General features: G+C 38.6%; 1 protein-coding gene across 1 annotated transcript in view; it reads left to right on the forward strand.

The window, feature by feature from the left end:
* The window catches only part of fstl5 (follistatin-like 5), a 175,131-nt gene that overhangs the window by 85,037 nt on the left and 65,425 nt on the right, over positions 1 to 24,669 (forward strand). The window contains exons 5-6 of the mRNA XM_072395234.1: positions 6,887 to 7,083; positions 12,758 to 12,878. Of these exons, the coding sequence (XP_072251335.1) occupies positions 6,887 to 7,083; positions 12,758 to 12,878 (318 nt within the window). The remainder of the gene's footprint in view (positions 1 to 6,886; positions 7,084 to 12,757; positions 12,879 to 24,669) is intronic.

A 24,669-nucleotide genomic window follows, 5' to 3' on the forward strand; every position in this document is an offset into this window, starting at 1 on the left:
AGGGGCAATACCCATTGCAACAGTAGCCATTGTTATTAAGGTGATAACTACGTCTAGAGGCTCTTTTAGAAAGGCTTGTCATACTTTTTGTGGTGATGAATGTGTGTAAAAGCAGTGCATGTAAGATATTTTCCTACACTTAAGGAAAATCACTCTTTTACACAATTTGTGCTAAATCTATGTGCCTGAAGACGTATCGGGCGAAATCACACAGAAGACACAAACACACTCAAAGTAAACAAGTGTTCTTGTTTGATTTTTCTAACACGGGAAAGTAAACGGAGAACGTTTCATTTTGTCTATATTTTTCATATTTTCCTCAACACTGAGCGATGTGCAAGTTACACAACACTGTAATTTACTTGTATTTATACTGGCTTCGCACTTGACCACAATGATCACCTACAGGTGGTCCACATGCACACTTTCATTTCAGTGCTGTCTGAATGAAAGAGAAGTTTTTCTTTTTAAATCTTTAACCCATTTTATATCATGCTGCATTGTTCACTTCTGTATTTGCTACTTCTTCACAACTTTTGTTGGGATAGTTGGTTGATTTCTTGGCAGTTACAGTGTTATTGTGTTCAGTAAAATCTGTATTATCCATGTGTTTACAAGCCAAACAAGGACCCACATCTTTTCTACTTTCTGTGTTTCTAGCGCTCAGAAACTGGCCTCAGGGAAGGTTCATGGTTTTCACTCGAGTTTAAGTAACTTCAGTTGTGGCTGGTTCATATGTGATGAGAACCTGCTTGTCATACAGACAAAGACATAAAGACAACAGTTTTTTTTTTTTTTTTTAACCCAATAGATTTTAATTTATAATTTAATTAGGAAAAGCTGAATTGTCCCTGAAGTCCATTTGTACCCCAAGTCATGTTGTTTTTTCAATGAAATTGACTCGTGTTGATAGTATGATGTTGACAGCAGTTTGTGATGCTGATGAGATTTGTTTCACAGGTGGACACGTCAACTTTGATGATCATAACAAGTAGTAGTTGGACATGGCTGCCTTGGCTCTGGTGAATCTCCAGCAGTGCTGGTGTGTTGTCCAGTTGGTGCAGATGCACAGTTCTGAAATGATTGGCATGTTTTTGTTTGGCCACATTTTCTCTGATTGAGCCAGCCTCAAATACGCCAGTGGCTGTGTTCCTCTGCAGCTCAGCCAGCTGTGGCGTTGTGCAGACACATTAGAAAGATTTAATGTTATGGTCCTTTTTATATTAACTTATGAGACATCTGGAGCCTCGTGACATTTGTTAGTTCCTCATCAGAGGTGAGATCATCTTGCCAGGTTTTCATTAAGCACTTTTAGCCACAGTACTTCAGTTATTTCCTTTATTGAATGCCATGCACGAATTTGAAGTTGAGCAATCATTAACAGTGTCAGTTCCTAAAGAGGTTAGTGTTCATGCTCTTGGCTTTACTTGTAACAGACCAGCATATTTGTTGTTATAGTTGCAAAGTATGACACCAAAGGCTTCTCACAGTGGAAATAATGTTGTAACTCTTGTCCGGGCGTGTTTGGCTTTACCATCTGGCTCCAGTCTGTTGATCTGATTGGTTGAAGTCAGTCCACAGCAGACTGTGACGGACAGGTGGCTCATCCCATCACCTGCCAACTATTGCCTGAAAACATTTTCCACTGAATTCAAACAGTTTTGTGTAACATGCCATGTTAGCTGGCTAAGTTAAAGCCCTCAATCACAAAATGTCTTGGTAAGCTAAGAGTCTACAGCTCACTTTAGAAGCTCAACTTCATTGTTGTATTGTTTTGTTTTTTTCTCTGCAGCAGTTTACTGAAGCAGAACAGAAATAACCATTTAATCTTTTAGACTTTTTCCTTGACTAAATAAATAAAAACATTGTTATTAAAGATTTAGTCGCAGTATTTCTGAAATGTGGAAAATAAGAGTGACATGTTTTTGGATTCTATAAGTTTATTTTAAAAACTAGTGAGTTACTTACTGTGAAGCCACCGCACGACTCCTCAAAACTGTCTGCTCAGCTGTGATGTGAACACTGCTACGTTTGTGGCAGGCGGTGCTGAGAGGATTGTCAACAGCAGAGTCAGATTGCATTCTGCTGGGCACACTGTGTAGACAGCTTTTCTAGATTAACTCTTTGATGTATAAAGTTTTTGTACAACCCTTATATGCCCATTTCAGAGGTTATATAAGCAGATACTTACTGAAAAGTCACAAGATTTTAAACTTGGGTTGGGCTGTAGAGTGTGGACAGTATTTTGTGTTGGCACATGTGTGTCTGTATGCATGACTGTGCCAATTCAATTAAATTAAATTTTATTTATATAGCGCCAAATTACAACAATTGTCATCTCAAGGCACTTGAATAATATAGTCCAATTCAAGCCAATTGGAAATCAATTCATTGTAATCATAATCCAATTAATTCATATAGAGCCAATTGAAAAAATAATATCCTAGCTAAGGAAACCAACAGATTGCACCGAAACATGTCTTCAGTCCAATCTCCCATCCTGAGCGTGCCTGTGGCGACTGTGGAAAGGAACGACTCCCTTTTAACAGGAAGAAACCTCTGGCAGAACCAGACTCAGGAAGGGTGGCCATCCGCCTCGACCAGCTGGGGTTTGCGAAGACAGACAAGAGGGAAAAGAGGGGGGAAAACACCATAACACCATTCAAAGGATGGAACAGGGAAACACAAGTTAATTACCACAATAACATGTACATAATATAATTTGAGAAATTAAACAGGGGGAAACAGAGAGCAAAGTGAGGAAAGGTGTGACAGATGAGGTCTCCCAGCAGTCTAAACCTATAGCAGCTTAGCTATGGGATGTTTCAGGATTCCCTGAGCCATCCCTAACTATAAGCTTTATCAAAAAGGAAAGTTTTAAGCCTAATCTTAAACGTGGAAAGGGTGTCTGCTTCCCTGACATTTACTGGCAGCTTATTCCACAAGAGAGGGGCCTGATAACTGAAGGCTCTGCCTCCCATTCTACTTTTAAAAACTCTGGGAACAACAAGTAAACCTGCAGTTTGGAAGCAAAGTGCTCTGTTAGGATAATATCTTACAATGAGATCTTTAACATATGATGACGCTTGGTCATTAAGAGCTTTATAAACTGGAGAAACAAGATCTCTCTTGTTAGTTCTCATCAGAACTCTGGCTGCAGCATTTTGGATCAGCTGGAGGCTTTGCAGAGAATATGTGGGACAGCCCAATAATAAGGAATTACAGTAGTCCAATCTTGAAGTAACAAATGCATGAACTAGTTTCTCTGCATCACCCTGAGTCAGGATGTTCCTGATTTTAGCAATATTTCGAAGGTGAAAGAAGGCAGTCCTAGAAACCAGTTTTATATGTGCATCAAATGATAAATTCTGGTCAAAAATAACTCCAAGGTCCCTCACTGTAGAACTAGAAGCCAAGGAAATACCATCTAGAGTAACTATATAACTAGAGAATTTCTCCCTGAAGCGCTTTAGAATGAGAACAACTTCAGTTTTGTCTGAATTCAAAAGCAGACAGTTCTGAGTCATCCAGGTCTTTATGTCTTTAAGACAGGCTTGTAGTCTGACCAACCTATTGGTTTCATCTGATTTCATAGATAAGTACAGCTGAGTATCATCAGCATAACAATAGAAATTTATGCCATGCTGTCTAATAATGTTACCTAATGGAAGCATGTACAAAGTAAAAAGAATTGGTCCAAGCACAGAACCCCGAGGAACTCCATTACTTACTCCAATGTGTGAGGAAGATTCTTCATTTACAAGAACAAAGTGGAATCTATCAGATAAATATGATTTAAACCAGCCTAATGCAGATTCTTTAATCCCAATAATATGTTCAAATCTCTGTCACAGAATGCTGGGATCGATCGTATCAAATGCAGCACTGAGATCCAACAGGACAAGCACAGAAACAAGTCCGCTATCAGAGGCTAAGAGGAGATCATTGGTAACTTTCACCAGTGCTGTTTCTGTGCTATGATGCACTCTGAATCCTGACTGAAACTCTTCAAACAGATTATTTCTATGTAAATGATCACAAATTTGAACTGCAACTATTTTTTCAAGAACTTTAGACAAAAAAGGGAGATTGGATATAGGTCGATAATTAGCCAGCACTTCTGAATCAAGAGTAGGTTTTTTAAGTAAAGGCTTAATTACAGCAACCTTAAAAGTCTGAGGTACATATCCTGTCAACAAAGACCGATTTATCAAATCCAATATGGAAATGTCAATTAAGGGGAAAACCTCCTTGAACAGTCTGGTTGGGATTGGGTCTAAAATACAAGTTGATGGTTTAGAAGAGACTATTGCTGTTGTTAGCTCAGAGAGATCAACTGGGCAGAAGCCGTCTAAATACAAATTAGGTTCTAAAGATACTTATAAAGCTGCTCTACTTGATGATACATCAGTGATAATATTAGGAAGGATTCCATTAATCTTCTCTCTGATAGAAACAATTTTATTGATAAAGAATCTGATGAAATCATCACTGCTGAGAGTTAAAGGAATACATGGCTCAACAGAGCTCGGACTCTTTGTCAGCCTGGCAACAGTGCTGAAAAAAAACCTGGGCTTATTCTTACTTTCTTCTATCAATGATGAATAATAAGCAGTTCTAGCTTTACGAAGGGCTTTCTTATACGTTATTAAACTATCTTTCCAGACTAACTGAGACTCTTCTAAATTAGAGGAACGCCACTGTCTCTCCAGCTTTCTTGCAGTCTGCTTTAACGCACGCAGCTGTGAATTATACCAATACATGGTCCTTTGACGTAACTGACCTTCATATCCCCAGGGCGCCAGCAGCCATTTATCTTTTATTCATTTTGCCATTTGTGACCAAAGCAGCTTCCCTGGCTCTGATGCTTGTCAAAACAGATGCTGTTTCGTGATGCGCAGCAACTGCAATCTGTGCTTCAAATGCTGATCCAGTTTTCTGGGCAACTTCTACACCGGCTACTTCACTTCCCAGGAATTCACCAGCAACTCTGACTGTTTTAACAACCAAAAGCAAACTTTGTATATCTCCAGATCATCTTGTTGGTTCATTCCCTGGTGAGGCTGTTACAAAAGATCTTACGTGCCTCCACTGGTGTTGTTTGCAGCCTGATTGTTGCAGGAGCCTTCTGACTCAGACTGAGTGTGCAGCTGTAACATCTGTCAACACCTCAGTGTGTGTCTCACTCACAGCTTTACCTGCTAAAACAAACTGATGCATTGTTCCAGAGCTTCTTGCTATTTAATTTTCTACACCTGGCAATTGAAGCTCAAGGTGTTTGCTGCTCAAAGTGATTGGAAAGTAAAGCCCTGCAAGATATTTCTGTTTAGGATAACATAAAGTATCCAAAATATAAGCTTCTGCATAATATTTTGATAATTGTAGTTTAGTTTGACTCCTCCTATGTTGGTCCAAAAACCTCCCGGTCATGCATTTATGTTGTGAGCCAGTGACTGTGAAGGTCGTACAACATATTGGATAATTTACCTGACCCTTTGTACTCTATGAACTGAGACAGATGCAGACCTTATACACCTTCCCTTGTTATTGTAACACAGTAAGGTGGCAGATTTTAATGACGCTGGTATGCAATTATCTGCATACACAGTTTTTCTTCTCCTCTATATTATTCTATAACCCCCCCCCCCCCCCCTTGATTTATTGCTCATTTTTAGCTGAAAGGATCTGAGATTTACCTTGTGTAATCAGTTGTATTTGTTATTAATTGTCTTCTTTTCTTTAATTCCATTTCTATAATTGCTGGTAGTTTTAGACATTAAGGCAGAGAGAATCAGCTGTTTCATCTCACACCTTTCTCAGTCACAATACTGAATAATATATAAATGTCAAGAGTAAAGTTTCAAACACCCTGGGGATTTTACAAGGTCACGCAGAACTGAGAAAGCCCATTGATTTCTTGGTAAGAGTGTATGGAGAACTTTTTCTAGCATCTCACTCACACATGATGCTTGGTGTTGGGATTCCATCAAGCATCTCATTTAAACGTTCACTGATTGCTCAAGTTGTTTCGCTAAGGGAATGCTGGAAGAAATTTATGACAAAAATGAGATCTTACACATTTGATAATGACATGTCATTGGTTTCTGGTGTCGCTCTGATTCCGCTTAACTAGTTAACAGCCCTCAGTGAGCACCTAGTTCTGCTGGGGGGGGGGGGTGTCTCGTTAGCAGGCTCACTAAATCATTCACGCTTGATCATCCCCTACAAAGTTCATTTGTCTCGTACAAGACTCCATGTAACAGATTTAAATCCTCGCTGATGATCACATCGCAGAATGTGGCAGATATGTTGTCGTCCTCCCCAGAGATTTGAAAAGCATCTCGGTGAGCAACAAAGTTTCCTTTGTGAGCTGGTTGACATTCGCTAATATAACTGTCATTAGAGGGAAAACACTTCCAGATGCAACAATGAGATGTTGATTTGACATGTGTAAACCTCAAGTTCCAGTCATTATATTCTATTTGGCTGCTGCTCCACTCTACTCCGCTGAACCTTTTTATGTAGTTGACTTCTTTGATATGGCAACCCTCTGAGGGTTCGCTCTTGACATCTGTGTGATGGATTTGTGCAGTGTTTGAATGCTGTGTGGCTGTTGCTGTTCATGGCTCCTCTTGAATAGAATCTTCTGCATTTGTTTATTGTTATGTAGACAACCATAGACATGCTCAGAATTGGCTTTTGCTTAGTATTTAATAATTTTGTTTTTAAGGACCTGGGATCTTGTAGGTATTTAGGAAACATCCTTTTTTTCTAGATTTCCCAACATCCAAATTACATTTTTAGTAACACAGTCAAAGTAAAGACATACTCTCTTCATACTCCTTTCAGAACTTTTTATCATTGTGCCCTTTTCTTTTTTCTTCAGATGATGACTGCCGGTTGAGTGACTACCGTCGGCTGAAAACTAAGATCTTGGATTTGCATGACAGACGATACATGGGATCAGCGATCCAAGGGGGTCACATGGACAACATTGCTGCCAAGAAGCAACTGGTTGATGTGATGTTTAGACGCTTTGATGCAGATAATAATGGTCAAATAGATGCCAGCGAGCTCTCCCAGGTAAGAGCGTAGTTTTACATCAGTTATGAGCACAAAGGTTAAAGTCTTCACTCTAACTCACCTGATTTCAGGTGCTATTTTAAGAACTATATTTAGGAACAGATGCAGTCATTTTCACTTGGATATGTAATTAAAATGACACTACTAATGAATGAACATCTGTGTGCCAAAGCTGTTAAACTAGCTGCTTTCTATTGGGTCAGACTCTTCCCCTTCCCTCTTGTAGCACTGGTGTGCTGCTCAAGGTAAAGCTGTTCAAAAGCAATGCGAGTCAAAAGTGCCACGCTCTCATGGAAGGCCACAGCCTTTGACCTGCTGTATTCAGGCAGATGAGTTTTTTGTAGGTGCTGTGAGGAAGGGGGTGTTATTCTGACAAAACCTCCAACATCCTGATTGCTGACATAATAAACAACATATTTGAATTATTGAAGGGGGCTAAGCAACCTGCAGTGGTTTTCCTGAACCAGGATACCAGTTACACTTTTCTTTTCACTAGAGATGTTAAGGAAACTGTGTAAACAGCTTTTTTGTGTGCATTTTCGGCTATTACTGTTTACACATGCCAACACGGTTAGACTTTCTGCTGAGGACGAGGTTAGGCTTAGCTGGAAATGCGAAGAAGGGCTTCCTTGGGAACGTCTGTTTAGAGCACACAGAAATCACAGTTTTCTTTACAACATGCTGAAAATAGCAGAGGAAACACCTTTATGTCAGCATTAATACCACATGGAGTACCAACTTTAAATAAAAAAATCAGCTTACAGTAGCTCACATTCACTCACTGGCAGCAAATTTTCCCTGAAGATTCTCTGCTTGTTTGCACATCCGATTGATAGACCGATCCGATCTTTTGAAGATTTTACTTGGGTTCGGATGGAAAATCTCCGCTGGAGTCTGGAGTGAATGCTGTGGATATTTCCGTTTTCTCATGCCACTCCTCTGAAACATTGTGAGAACATTTCAAGCCCTCCACTGCATGTGTGGAATGGCTTTATGTTATCTTCCTGCTGATCCAGTAGCAGATTCCATCTGCACAAGGTCAGCACAGTCAGCACTGAACCCGTTCCATTGATTTGAATCTACTGTAGTATTTTGAAATCAAGGCATATAAATACCATCTTGAAAAGTCAGATTTTCTCTGTCCATAATTTCATATTTTTTCCATATTTTAACATGTTTTTACATTAAATGGTTTTGCATGCCAGCATGTCTCAGAGAAGTTGATGCTTAGTGAGAAAAATGCACAGTAAACAAATCCTTCTGTTGTGAGTTTTATTGAATAATATCATCAATATGCCCCGAGTGTGAATTTGAATAAGCCCTTTTAACCTACTGAATATTATGTTGGACAGATTTTCAAACCTCGGGGTGATTCCATTTATTCTTTTTAGGCCAAACTGTATCACACCACCTTTCCTTTCTGAGGTGTGAATAACACAAGCCAGTTATAATTATCAATACCCACACGGAGAAGTTATTTTCAAATATTCTTTGATGGCTGCTTTGAGTCTTTCTAGTCTTCTTTATAAATCCTTTACCCATAAAGGAGTTTTGGAAGATGTCACACAGGAACCGGCGGCACAAGAAGGGGAATTTAAGGAACAATCAGACAGTGAAATAGTGGAAGGCAAGAGGCCCTTTATTGTTGTTTTTTTTCCGCTTTCCATATAAATAAATTCAGTTTATTTATATAGCGCCTCATCATAACGAATCTCATCTCAAGGCACTTAAACTACAGTCCTTTTTTGGAGTACATGTGGCTAACTGTAATCATAGTATCTTAGTTTGACTTGTCTTTTACCACCTGATATAAATACTTAATCACTCTGTCAAACTGCTGTCCTAACATTACTGAAACTGTGTGTGGAGTTTAGAAATACAAAATAAATCTTTTGAGTATCAGCAAACTGTTTACCTCTTATCAACATCACGTGATAAATATCTGAGTGAGAAAGCTTTATCAGTTTGATAAAACACTTAATAAACAAATGCAGTTGTGGGTTGACAGTTTCTCAAAATGAGAGTTTCTAGAAATGAATATGGATTGGGTTTTTATGTAGGTGTATTAATTGTTTTCTCTGATTGTAAGTCCAGATATATTACTAATGTTTACTTTTTCTCCAAATGACAAAATTTAAATAAATCAAACTCATTACAATAATACTCTCATCCAGTCAGATTGGATTTTGAGAGTTGTGCCCAGTTGGTAAAACTTGGATATAAAAGAAGGAAATGGAGTAATGCCAGTTAAATGTTGGTGTGACCAAACCCTCATAGAAAACTGCATATGGAAATCACACTTTTCAGCAGTTAAGAATGTAAAACTGTGGCTGTCAACCTTGTGCCCTAAAGCAGAAAATCCCTCATCCTGACTTACTTGACACGCCAGAGTGTGCACATGAAGAGGCTCAGGGAATCATCGTTCCTGCCCTTTCAGTCTTTGTGCCCTTTTAAAATGGCAAATCAAAAGTTCTTTTTCTTTCTTTCATTGTCCGTTTCTTATCATTTGAGCAGAGACTGTGACTGAATTTTTACCTTTTTACCTGAAAAGATGTAAGAAGGTTAAAAACTTTCTCCCCGCTGCCTCCCCTGGGCCTGTCTACGCTGACTGCTGTGTCTGAAAGTACAACATAAAGGGTTTAAATGCGCATACTATAAAAAGGGTAAGTTGATATATTGAAAAGAAACGTGTGACTTAACTTTCTTGTCTGTGAAAAGACCCATGCGAACAGATTAATACGAAACACAAATGTCAGGGTCAAAGTTTGGGTGAAAATATTATTTTTCTATCTTTTACAGAGGTGCAATCTGTTGTTTTTTGCAAATTATTTCATTTTTTAATTGAAATAATCAACTAAGTTTAAGAGCAGATGACCTCTGGTCACTCTTTGGGTATTGTGTGGGCTTGAATTACTATAACTGTAAAGATGTTGCTTCTGGAGACCCTCTGCTGTTCTGTAGTGGAGAGTTTCAGGAATACACAGACAAGCTGCATAGAGAAGTGTGAGGCCATTTGACAGATACCCTCTTTTCTAATTTAGTTCAGCTTATTTTGTGTATGGTAAATAAATGGTGTTGGATAGGGAAGAGACTACAAACCTTTCAAACACTTTCTGATAGGTGGTGTAATTGTGTGTAAAGTTTAGGGCACAAAAATGTTGTTTGAAAATGATCAACACCAAAGAGTGAATTTATTTACATCCTATTTGACAGTGTGTCTGTGCCACAGCATTGTTTTCTAACCAACACACAAATCAGAGAGAAGAAATCACTCAACTCTCCTTGAATGTGTGATTGCCTGATAATGACTGCTACAGTAATTCTCTCAGAAATTTGGGCTGTTAGTGGTAGTAGCTGTGTCTCCGCTGACTGCGTTTAGCCTGGCTGCTAACGCACTGTCACTGTTTGGACCAGTTGCTGTGAGACAGAGGGGCAGAGTGACAACGTTGTAGCTTTATATCACACAGACAGGGATGAACACAGTGAACCACATTAGACAACTGTGTGCAGATATGACCATGTCAACAACCTTTGAAAGTAGGCCAATGCTCTGCATTTATAATAGCTATACTATATAATGTCTGTACCAGAGTAGGTTCTGAGAAACTTCAAATGACATGCAGCTATGAAAATATATTTATTTATATGTGCGGCTTGTGAAAGGGGTTTTCTGGCTGATTAAGCTGCTCGTGTGCCATTGGCGTTATGAATTGGGGGGGATTTGGAACGGGCAGAGGGGGCGTTCTCAGTCAACGTTACATCTAGTTATCACATCAGTGGTTGTGTTCAGATAATTTGGTGTACATGACGTGCTGAAAGCCACTATACACATCTGTAGTCATATAGTATATCTCTACAAAGAAGCGGCCGGAGAAATCTAATGAAACACAGAAATGAAAGCCTACACTCCATCACAGAGAAATCTGTTAACTACTAGGGCGAACTATTGAAGGCAAAAAGAACTATAGTGATAAGTATTTCTGAGTCAGTCATTTACTGCCTGCAAAATATATGTAGCATTAAAAGTGATCAGTTGTTTTTCAGATTAACTTAAAATATAAAGTTAAATTTAAGAAAGTGGATACCCAATAATTGAAGATATAAGATGCTCAAACAGCCGCATTATTGTGCCCAGCACATTTGTTTTTGTCTTGCACTGTTTGGAACACGTTAAGGATGTCCTATTACAGATGACACCCACTCCCGCCTGCTTAAATCTTCTGCAGGTCATCGGGGAAGGGAAGTACCCTGATCTAGTAGACAAGACATGATGTATAAAGCTGTCTTTTGTGATCAGCATTTCGACAGCTGATCTGATGATGATGGATGTTTTACTGGCAGGGCCATACATGTGGCGTTAAGTAGGATCATGTTTTATCAGAAAAATGGCAAATGGTGTCTTCTTTTTCACCATCCACTGCTGGAATGCTATCATTAGTGCGATAATATTGCTAACACAGGTGTAATATTGTAACCTTTTAAAACTTCGATTCCTGGTCACATCTTAAGGGAGTGTATTTACAAAACACTTCTTATGTGCAGTGGCAACAATAAAGCAGCAAACTGCCACAGAACCCATGACTCTGTGGATCAATATTGATTTCAAACGCTGCCCTGCTCAATTAGGGCAAGTAACCTCAGTCATAAGTTCATTCAAACATGCACTGTGATTCACACTTGGTCCACTTTGGTCATCTACACACTGCTGCTTTTTACGAGTGAGAAGTTACGCATAGGGACGGGTTTGCATGACATTTCTTCATCAGACCTCTTAGTTTGTTTTCTTCCGCCTGCAGATGACGGTCATCATCTTCCCTGGGAATAATTTTCTATGCGCCCACCTGTTGTGTTTAACTCGCTGTTTTACGTGTAAAACAATACTGTGTGAATACCTAAAATGCACGTTTCTAACTTTATTTATGCTGTTGTTAATCATAAATAAAGATAATTAATTACTTGGTTGAAAATCAAATGAAATATATTGTCAGTAAATTTTCTTGGTCTGTTTAGTGTCCACTGTTAGGAGTTTGCAGATAATTTACTGCATCACTCCTTTACATCTTAAAAGTATACACCTATGTATTATCTGTAAAAGTTGATTTGTTTTTTTTATAGACAGTAGTAAAAACCTTACTTTGTCACAAGTAGATGAACAGCTGCCCACGTCAGTTACCAGTTAACACCAGATAATTACATTTATTAGCAATGACAGTTGTGTTGGTGGATTGATGAGGATTCTTATGTTTGGATAAGATGGATAAAAGTGAGGTGAAGAAATTCTGGTTTGAGATACTAAAAATGACCTGAGTACCCTCACATTGGTTTCAGACTGTGCTCTAATCATGTTGGTGCATAGATATTTGTGGTATTCTTAGTTAATTATTTCTAAATGTGGGAATTTTATATAAATCAAACGGATGAAAGTATCAAATTTTACTGTGTGTAAACAGAAAACCTTGTACAGTTATCATTCAGTGGAATAGAGCTGTTAAATACACGGTAATATGCTGTTATGAATAAATAGGGGGAATAACTTCCTGTCATATCTGCTGCCTCTGCTTTACTATTACACAGATATTCTATACAGTGTGCTTCCTGGGAGACAACACTGGGGAAATGAATGAGCACAAATGGCACGGTCCATTTTCTTTAACAGAACTTCTTCTCTTTTAAGGTCATCAAGCACGAAGGTCTATCCAAGGATATCTCTGAGTGCACATTGTTTGACCTGCTGAAGTATAACGATGTTGACGACGATGAGCATCTGACAAAAGAGGAGTTTTACACGGCTTTTGGTGAGTTCAGACTTTTCTTAGCAAAACAGAAAAAGTCCAAAGAAAAAAAAGCCTGAACCCATGAGATGTCGATACCTGCCTTGTCCATTTTAGATGAAAAACCACAGACTGAATGTAACATACTCAAATTTCTCACTCCTGTTGCACATGTTGGAGTTGATTGTTCATGTCATCCTGCTGCTGAAACATAGTGACAAATGTGGCCCAGTGTACAATATATCTGGACTGATGAGCCGGCAACAGAAATATCAAGAATTTGGGAGGAGTTGCAACATTTTTAATTTTCATTCATTTAGATTTTTATTAGACCTTTTATGAGGTCTAAAATGTATAAAACTCATAACAGATTAAAAAAAAATCAGATTTGATTTGTTTTACTTTAATATTGGTTTTACTTGAACTTTTTCTTCTCGACTCTTATGCTTTGAGTCTGTGTCTGATTTTCTATTGCATTACAAAGTTACAGCTTGGAGTGATGCTTGATATTTTGCCAAAGTTTACCCACTGAGACCTGCAGATTGCTGCCAACGATGTGTTGTAGGTCTCCAAATCTTTGTTGAAATCTGTTGAAAGAGTTGGATAGAGGAGTTCAAAGTGGAATTAGCTCAAAAGGAAACAGGTCGCAACAGTAGTTCAAATCAAATCCACCATCATTAGGCAACATGATGATGACAAGTGCTCTGCTATATCTGAGGCACATAAACACATGTGCACCAGTTTCCTCCTTTTGTTTCCTCCCCATGCTCTCATTCATGCTTCCTCCCTGTCTGACATTTTCAGTCGGCTCAATATCCTTTGACAGAATATCCTCTGACATTTGGTTGGCTTGACACATTTAGCAGTGGGAGAGAATTTATAATCAACCTTCATCCCATCAGCCCTTTGTATTTGAAACATTTTTTTCAGGGAGAAAAAATTCACGAGCGCAAATGGCATTGTGAGAGTCTTGACTGCCATTCTCTATGTTAGACGAGAATGTGTGGGAGCAAACCCCTTCTGGCAAGTCATGAAAGGAAAAGGGCCCCAGCCAATCTGAGGATAGCGCAGCTTCCTTGAAGAGTTGAGTTGTTGTAACTCCAACTACTTCCTTTTTCGCTTATCAGATCTTTTTCAAGCTCCTAGCTCCACTACTCACAAGGAAATGGGATATTTAATGAGAGTAAATCACCCCTTCTGTGGCAGTTTCTTTAATCCTGCCTTACTCTTCTCTTTGGCTTCTTATTCATTCTTTATCCTGAGGTGCCACTTAATGCTGTTACTCAGTAACAATAGATAATTGTCCACCTATATGAATAAATCATTAGCTAAACAATCTCATTATAACGCTTTACTGGGAATTAGTTGCATTTACAGATTAACATTTGCAGAAGCAATCAATGTGCTCAGTACCAATCTTGTATTGTTTATACACACAAAAAAAGTTGTTTAGCTATTCTTAAACAAGGATACACTCTCTAAAACAAGCCGTCTGAGTCTTTTCCCAACACCAGTAGTGTTTTTACTCTCTGTGCACTGAGAGCTGAACAGGCAAGGACCCAGAGTTACGCCCAGTCACTACCACTGCCTCTCAGGGGACAAGCCTGCGAGCTACGACAACCTAGGGAGATGGCATTACGCTGTATCCTGCCGGCTGTTTTGTACCAGAGTGTCTGATAAGCATTCCCAACACCACGGGGGACTGAGACTGAGCTGCAAGCTAACTGGGAGATTGTAAAATCGATCAGTCTCGTATGTCAACTTCTTGCTCAGTTTCAGAGCCTTTATGTGAAACACTGAAAACTGTGTTTCTGAACAGAAAAACTGAGCTGTATCCACTCTCTTGCCCCCAAGCGCAGTGATCCTGTTGAAAATTAGTATGTGCGTGTTGATCTCATCAATACTGATCAGAGCCAGGTCCAGTAAATATCCGTGTTATTTTACACGGAACTGAAAACCACTTTCATTTTGCACTTAAAAGCCAGCATATGTTGTGTTTGAATTGAAGTCAACAATATCAGAATTTTTATACTCGCAATACGAATGCTCAAGGCCATGCCACCTCTCTTCACCCAATAATGAGTGATTAAAAAAGATACTTTGAGGTCATTGTAGCTCTCAGGTAGTAGTTTTCAATGTATTCATTATTATGTGAGTTTGACCACTTAATGCTTATGTTCTTTGATTGTAGGTCCTTTTGTGCGTTCAGGAACACAGAGTTTTGAGCTTGAGTCCATCTAACTATGTCTGAACTAACATGAGAGAAATCATTGCCTTTTATTACCACCAGTATGGTCTAAAGAAAGATAGGTAGGGATCCTGATGTGCCAGATGGTTTGTTGTACAGACCCATCTGGGAAGTCCTGGTTGGAAGCTATTTGGAAAAAGGGCAACAACATCAAGAAATACTTGGCATCTGATTGGATTGAAACATTTGTCTATCACCATCCTTTATGAGCCATGTTAAACCTGTCGGATCAACAGAGTGGAGTAAAATCAAACTCTTACAAAAACATGTCAAGACAAGTCCTGTAGCTGTCAGTATGAGAGGCTGGTTAGTCTGCACCGCTGTAGACTTTCATCAAACACGTAACTTGAGGTCTTATAACCCTGTCTCCTGTGATATCACAAATATCAGAAACTGATAAAAAAAATAATGATAATTAAATTAGATTCTATTAGAAATCATCTAAAATATTCATGGAGCTGCAGACCCAAGATGATTTTGCAACAGTAGAAGCTCTTTCATATAATAGGGAGCCATTGAAATTGGTGTGAATCCAAAGAGATATGTAAGCTTGAAATGATTCCTTTTCTGGTTTCAGCATGTAGTGCAGCAAGGCAACTACTCAACAAGATGAAATTGAAGCCTTTTCAGTTGGTATTTCCATGAGATAATACTGCTGTGCATGGCACCTTGCTGCAAGACCTGTTAACATCTAATGTCTGTAAGATTAACAGCAGGAAGTTAAAGCTAATTGGAAAAGCGTTACTTTTTATTATGTTATTTGGCTTACTGAAAAACATAAGTCAATCAGGTTCAGTGAGCTTGGTTAATTTATTTTATCACTGCAAGTGTTCCTCCATACACAGGTATAAAATAGCCATATAATGTAACACACTGTTAGAGCTGCTGCTGCTTTTATTTTTTACACAAGTGTGCTGGTGCTGAGCTGCTGAAAGAATGCAATACTAATCCTGTTCAATAAAAATGATCTATAGAACTGAAGGTATTTTGACTATGTGTTCTGTTGATTCTAGATTTGGCTTCTGCCTTTATAGACCATCATTACAGTGTCTGAGGCAAAAAAAATGCATGACTAAGGTATATAGTTTTACAGTTCATTGCAGACATAATCTCTATGCAAACAAATGCTGTCATAAACTGCGCACCATCATAAAGTTAATATGTTGATGTGTCCAGATTTTTGTTGCTGCTTGGATACAAACAGCCGTTAAAGCAGAATGTCTTCCCATGAAAATAGCACCTGCCCGCGCTGCCAAAAGGGGACGCTTTGCACATCTTTCTGGAATATTCAAAGCATGGTGACATTGTTTGCCATGACAGAAGATAAGGCTTTAATGTTCATACATTATTCATCCGTCTTTACCACAGACTGGATTGGGGTTCAGAATCAGTTTGACTCCGCCGGCTGTAAGGTAACTGTCTGGCTGAAGTGATGTCTTTTAATGAGATGATGTTACAGATATGAATGATGTCTGCCACTGTGGCATTGCTGAATAATTTGATGATGGCTCAGTGCATCATGGGTAAACAGATAAGGTGCCATCTATCACGAAGTGTCATTCTCCAACCAGCATTTAATCACAGAACACATTGGAGCATTGACTGTCAGTCAGTAATATCAGCTAAATGTGGTATCGACAGAGAAGCATCACCACTCTCATAGCGGGAGACGTATAAAGAAATCTTGCATTGACCTTTGATCTACTTCACACAACTATATACAGATGTTTTGCGATGAACTGTAATATAGTGTGCAGCAATTTGTGGTTATCACCAAACACCAGTAAGACCTTTGGTTAGGAGTTGAACTTCATGCTGTTACTTTGCAAAACTGCTCTATAGTTATTATATTTTAAGAAGTAAAGGTTTCTCCTGGCTGTCTGGTTATTCTTGTATTGCATCTGAGGTTATTTTAACTCATTCCACAATAACACTGTCAGAGACATTTATTGTGTATCTAGAAATCAGCTTAGAGCTTGTTTCCAATGCACTACGTACATTACATTCTGACCTGTGTGTATAGGTGTATAGATGTATATCTGTGTGTATAACAGCCCGTAACAGAAGAAAGAGTTATACCCGTAAACAAGCTTAATGTCAGAATATTATCTGCAAGGACTGAAAACTGCATAAATAAATGGTCCATTTTATGGAAAGGTATTTCTTCAAAAGGCATGTGTTGCTGTCTTTTGGATAGTTGAAACCACTTTGGTGCAGTCAGTGCTCAGGGGGACGTCTGTCATCTGCAGCGAGCCAATCAACTTCTGTAATCACTGCCAAATAAATGTAGGAAAATGTTTGCTTGTAGTGCGCCCTCAGAAATATCTCAACGGGAATATGAAAAGAAGAGACTCTTGATTCCTGATTTAGAATTTACTAGGGAGTATATTTAGTTTCTGTCACAGATCCAGGTGCTGAATGAACGAAAAACATCTAAAAGGCACCTTAACATTAGCCAAGATTTGTTGCACTGTGGAGGAGGGATTTTAAAAGCTTCATCCTTTGATGTTAACCGATGGGTACTTTGTCTGTGCATCCCAGTTTAAGTGTTTTGAGTTTGAGGACACCTGCAAAATGCATTCTGGGTCTGTCTGTCTGTCTATCTATCGCTCTATCTATCGCTCTACCTATCGCTCTGTCTATCTATCTATCTATCTATCTATCTATCTATCTATCCATCTATCTATCTATCTATCTATCTATCTATCTATCTATCTATCTATCTCTCTATCTATCTATCGCATGTCTCCAAATTGTTTCTTGAACACTGGATGTTACATTTAGCATTTATTCAGTAAACATGATCTAGCAGTAATGACCTTAATTGTACTTTTCTATCAAGTGGAGCTGTCCTTCTATTTGTGCAGCACAATGGCGACACATATCTCACCATTCCTGGGTGCCAAGATATTGATTTGAGCCCTGACACTTCCTGATAGAACACAAAGCCAGGACACACAACTCTTTTATTTCTGCTGAGACTGGATGCTTTGGAGTGCCAGTTGGAATCCCGAGGGACTGCTCAGAAGCCAATGTGCACTATCATGTTATCCGTCATATTGTAATTTGGCATTTGCCCTTACACAGTTTGCCTAAGCTGTCAGTGATGATTGACATTTTTGTTTCCAATGGAATTAAAATTTGTTCTGCGTTTTATCAGCGATTGTCCAGCATAGGGGATAGATGTTGACAACAAACTGTTGGCAAGTAATTGTTTTGAACAAACTTGAAGTTTTTCTACTTTCCCTCTCTTAATTTCCATTTGTGTTGTCCTTTTAATTGATTGTGTGGTAATTGATCCCACTTCCCATACCCGCTCACTTTCCTTCAAGGCTCTAATCATTCATGGTAGCAAGTCTAGTGTAATACCTACATTTACAGAAAGTTTGCTAGGCTTGAAAATTAGTTCTTACACTCTTTACTTCAGCAGGAAGATTATAATTAGACATCAGCCAGGCCTCCTCCGGAGGAGGCTGCTTCCATTAAGTCAAGTATGCTGTTATGCAGCACCCTTGGCATAGCAACAATTAATGGATACTCAGGCTTTTACTTGTCAAAACCCCCGCTGAGTGTTTCATTCACGGGCAGTTAAAAGTGGTGTTAAAATGGTTTCATAATTCATGGTACATCTTCTAATATGTGTCTTTTTGTGTGTCCAAAAAGAGATTTATAAGAAGTCACATCACTTTTTTTGATCAGTGATCCTCAAATACAGTGAGTGGTGCTTTTCACCGACTCTGCTGCAAAATGTGTTCGAAAGCATTATATCGTTTTCTGAATATCTTGAGCTAGTTTCCTTTTAACTGGTTTTAAGAACATCAAAAGTGTCATCGAAACAGGCCTTTTTAACTAACTACTGAAAGGACTACTGAAATATCACACTTTTTGTTGCTTTGGAAAAACACGATGTTCCTCCAGGGCATATATAAATTATCGTATTTTTCGGACCATAAGACACACTTAAAATCCTTTAATTTTCTCAAAAATTGACAGTGCGTCTTAAAATGCGGTGCACCATTGAATTAATTCTGGCTGCGCTTTCTGACCTAGAACTGATTTTATATGGTACACGGCGCTCAAAAATCTGTCAAAATGTTTTAGGACGGTCTTGGTAAGCTACGAAGCTGCACTGCTTGATGGACTGAGCATTACAGCCACCGTAGTCACGAGCCTCGCTGAGTAGTGCAATCTGTGCTTCAACATTAAGGTGTGTGCATTCATTCATTCATTCTTTTTCTATACCCGCTGCCCCAAAAATGGCTCCTGTTAAGAGACATGCTAACGAAGCGGATTTCAAACTCAACACTATCAAGTGAGTTGAATAAAGTTTGACTTATTTGAGTTTTGTTTCATGTAATGCGCCTTGTAACCCGGTGCGCTTTGTATGAAAATAGACCCGTTAGCAATCAATCATATTGCGGCTTATAACCCGGTGCGCTTTATAGCCCGAAAAATACGGCAGTTGATTGTACTGATTTTCAAGCAGACTGGTGATTTAGTTCATGAGGTGTAAGGTCTTTAGATTGGTTTAGATTAAGTGAAGGTAAAGGTATATTTGTGTGCACAACAAAAAAAATGGAGAGAAAAGAAGAACAACAGTAAAGAACAACATAAAACTAACATGTTCAAGGTAAAAGCTGCAGAACAAATCTAGTGACCTGATGTTTTTGTGACCACAGTTCATGTTGGAACATAGCAGATCTCCTGGGTCATATGCATAAAGGAAATGTTGAGCGTGTTGTGTAGATGAGACACAGCTGAGCTGACCTCCATGTTCAAGGCACAACCGTGTTTGGTTAGAGAGCCTCGCTGAAGAAGAACCAGATAGAATATTTTGAAAGAGAAACAGCCAGAGTTGAAATGCATGTTTACATGTCACAGTGGTTCTGGAACAATCTCAGCAGCAAAGATGAAAATAAATTACAGTTATGGTGTCAAATCAGTTCTGTATTCAGAAAAAGGAAAAATGCTTTCAAAGAGAAGAAATCTGTCCCGATTGTGACTCATTGTGAAGGCTCAATCGATTAATGGGGATGATTTGCTCCGTTTGCCACTGGAAACTATGCAGTGTCTCAGTAACAAGATATACAGTCAGGATAAAAGACATACCTCTGAAATAACCCAAGTATGGAATTAAAGTAAAAATATGGAACAAAATTGAAGGTTAAGGTACTTTTCTGCCTGTTTGTTGTAGCATTCAATGTAGTTTAAAGAGCCAAAGTGCTGCCTGCTCTAACAATGATTGAAAAGAGAAATTTGAAAATTGTTTTCCAGTACTTTTGGCCCTGGCAATAGAAACTCGTTTTGTTCCACAAAGCCTGAATAAACGGAATAAAATTTAAGAATTTAGTTTTCCAGTTAATGGTTGTATGTACTCGATAGCTTTAATGTGTGTCACAGGTTGGGGATCATGGATACTTCGGTATAAACAAAAATCAGGAAATCAAAGATAAAATAATTTGACTGGTCACTATTAAGAAGAAATTGTGCCTCTTCTTCCTGAAAAAAACTGTCAAAACTATGGCTGAATCTGAAAAATGTATCAATTATTCAATTTTTTTATAAGCACCAACTATTCTTTTTAAAAGAAAAGATGTCACAAAGTGCTTCACAATGATGAAAATAAAAAATAAAAATGATAAAACACAATTCAACTATATGCACATAAACACACTTGCACACAATCAATATAACTGAGACACAAACAAAGCCCATCTAAAGAAAAATGGCTCTTGACCTGTTTTTTTTTTTTAAAGCCGTCCACAGTGTTAACAGATGTTAAGTCCAGTCGGGGAGAGTTCAGAAGTTTAGGGGCAACGATCTCAAAAGCACACTCTCTTTTTGTTATGAGCTGAGATCAGGAACAACTAAAATCCCCTGATCAAAGAACCTCAGAGTCCTACTATAGTTGTGGGTATTCAATATGTCTTTCAAATATATAAGCTGAGGCTCCAAGAGTAACAACAGGAATGTTAAACTGGATTCAGAACCTGATGGGGAGCCAGAGCAAAGAAATCAATAACTATCAGAGCTGAAAAATGGTGCAATAGAGGAATACTTTCAGATAAATGGCAGTCATAACCAGTAGCCTTTCCAGCAATCCAAAGAAATGCTTAAAATTGGTTCACCCTTCAGATTACACAAATCAGTCTTTGATTCTGTGTTATAGAATATGATTAATTTCCCCGGTTATGATTCATTTAAACCCAGAGTTTCAGTGTAAACAATCAGAGTCGGTGGTGGTGGAAACTTCTCACTGAGCTATGTAATGAAATGTTTGTCCATTGAATTCCTGAGACTACAGGCCTGCTAGTTATGTCTACAGTTGACCTGTTTATAAAGCTTTGGATTCAATAAAGGAATACAGTATTGATCACGTGCCACTGACAGGTCAGCTTCAATTTCCCGAAGAGTTGAAGCTTCACAGAATATTTTTTTAGGGCCCACTGACTGGGAGAAGTTCAATGTGCATCCTTGTCTGTCAGGATTGTTTAGCACTTCAGGGTTAAGGCATAGCTGTGCTCATTTGCTTCTCTCAACATGTCACTTCTCTTGTCATCCATTTAAAGGTGTTGGCATTCACCATTTGCAGCCCTGCAGATATTCAGCTGCTGCAGTGCAGATGTATAAGCACTACAGTATTAGGCACAGGGAACTGGATAGTACTCTTTTTCAATGTTTGAAGAATTCACCATTTTAAAGGTGAAGTTGATTGATTTATGTGCTAAATACACTTTTCTTCCAACACATAAACACACAGACAGGTTTCTGATACTTCTTATTGTTTTGAAGAAACAGACGTATCTCAATATTGAGCCCACATAAAAATAAAGGACTATATCTAATGTGGTCTTAAACCATGTTGGATTATGTTGACGAAATACAATGGAGCCATTAAATCATACCCTCACTTATGCATCGCCTTAAGTGCTCTGTGATTTACTTATTGCAGAAAGATGGACAATTTTTTTCATTAGTTGTTTCCCACAAGGTAGCTGTGATAAAATAAGTCCAATTAGGCATCCTCTAAAACTCTGTTGCATACTAATGCTGGCTGTCCCTCAGGATCTCTCCCCACAGCTGCATTGGAAACAGACTTGAGGCTGATCAGCCAGAGGAAATACACTCACCAAGGCCACTCATTAATGCCTTACAGCCATCTTGACAGTTGTAATGTGTATGGGAGGAGAGTATGATTGTGAGAGCAGAAAGGGTAAGGATCATAAGCTTTTTTTTTTTTTGTCAATAATTCAGCCCAAATCCATTTGCAAGACCTCTGAGACTACATAAGCTATATATACATATATCTATATTTAATTATATATATATATATATATATATTGTGAAACTCCTCACTGGAGACCTGTTTGTGGTTGGAAATGAATCTTATTGAAGTGGAAATTTGAAATGCTCAGATTTAACATCAAAGATGCTTTCACCTTCTAAAAAATGATGTAGTACTTTGACCTAAACATGAGCCACAGGGTTTTCCTTATAAACAAACATGAATATATTTACGTTGAATAATTAACTTGGAACAGATATGGTATTGGACTGTCTCGTACAGTGATGTTTAAAGTTAAGCCATCAAAGCTACAATAATCTAAAAAAGTAAAGTATGTCATGTTGAGATAACCAGGGTCTGTTGTCCTGTTTTCCAGTTCTTGTTTTCTTATTTTACTGTAGAAATTACACACTATACACATGAAAAGCACTCAAAAGATTGAAAAAAACAAATGGTCTTGAGACTTGAATAGCATGAGACATAAATTCATTATAAGGCCGAATTTAATCAAAAGAAATACAAAAATGATTAGATTCTAGATTGGGTTTTGTTTTCTACAATTTCCTCCTTTTAAACTTGTTTAAATATGACATTTTGTGCTTTTCATTTTAACTAGACCAGTAATAAACGTATACATGTTAACCGTTAATGTAGTCACAAAGTGGAGCCAATTCCGAGCTGACCAACGTAAAACAATATTGACTGCATTCAGCCCCAGTTTGCTATAGTTAATGCTTCCCAAAAGTTACATACACATTATCTCAGCCTTGAAGTTTGCTTGGGCGGGTAAAAAATATCAAACCTCTCCAACAGATGATGCATTGGTAAATAAACCACATAACATAGGCTGTACTCTAATTAAGATTTTCACTTTTCACTAATTAAGGTTTTAAAATGTTACAAATCTCTTTACAAATATCAAGTCAAGAGAAATATTGTTGGTATTTCACATGAGGTTTCAGAGGGTATTTAGAAAACACTCCTATGAATAACCTGCATGTGCTGGGATAATGGCTGTTCTTGTCCTATGTGATCGACAAACTGTTGCTGTAATTTCTGTCAAACCTTTTTGTATTCTGAACACAAGTAACAATTATAGTTCCATTTAGCTTTATGTCATTTGTACTCTCTTCTCAGTTTCCTCACTCATGCTACAATCTGTAGCAGCTCAGTGGTGTTTGCAAACAGAGCTGAGAGGAGCTCCATGGTAGGGTATCAGAATCCTACTGTAGATCCCACTGTTTTAATGCGGGCTTATCCTCAAAGTTATTCCAAAAAGTTATGTTTCAGGGATCTGTTTTGCTTACTTGAGAAACCAGCAACAGCAGCTCAAGAAAAACACCAAGAATTTGTATTTTCTTTGGGAAAACAAAAGGTAATGTGTGTTTTGTCTTTGTCAAGCATCCAAGTCCCACGGAGTCACTCATCTGCAGTATCAGAAACAAAGACTCCACTCTCTTCGCTTCGCTTCGGGAGAGAGTTTGTTTAAATCAAGTCAACCATCTAAGATCAGACATTTTTCGCATGGATGTGTGTTTTGTTTGTTGGAAGAAATGCTTTTATCTTTTCTTCAAAATAAAAAGTTTTTTTTTTTTTTTTTGGGGGGGGGGGGGGGGTGTTCTGTACCGTTCAGGTTTAGTAAAACTGAATATCATTGAGAGAGGAGGAGTTTGGAAGAGAGGAATGACAGAATTGGTGAAGAGGGACAAGTCGAGTGAGAATGTGTTTGAGAAAGACGACAGAGCGTGATGGAGGGTGGAGTAAGAGGGTCGGCTGAGCAACCTCGATGCAATTTGTCTTCATACAGCCGGCCCCTTTGCAGCATCCTCCATGTCCAGCCTGTTTTCCCTGACAAGCTTGTTGCCTCCAGTGCAAGAGGTGATTTACCTTTCACCATGTCACTGACTAACATCCCATTCTGGGAGCTGTACAGAGTAAATCAAAAGCCTGCACCTCCCCGTTAATGACTAATTACAGGTTGGACGGTAAAGGTTGATCCTTCCCAGAGGGCTTAGTACCTCGGGTCTCAAATCAGTCCAAAAAAGAGGAGCCAAAGCCATTTCTTCTGTTGATAAATCTCTCACAGAGGTGCTGGACTGAACCTGCTCAGACTCAAATCTCTGAGGAGTTTTTCATTCAGGTTGGATACTAGCCCTCGTTTCGTTCTTCCCCACCTTCCCTCCTCCACCCAGCTGCTAAAGCTACGATGGAGCTGACAGTCTAACCACTTCCTTCTTTAAATTCTCAGTATAACTTCACACATTTCTATCCCCTGGGGATCA

The sequence above is a fragment of the Leuresthes tenuis genome, unplaced genomic scaffold (assembly GCF_036924035.1).
Source record: "Leuresthes tenuis unplaced genomic scaffold, fLeuTen1.0.hap1 SCAF_11, whole genome shotgun sequence".
NCBI classification, from domain to species: Eukaryota; Metazoa; Chordata; class Actinopteri; order Atheriniformes; family Atherinopsidae; genus Leuresthes; species Leuresthes tenuis.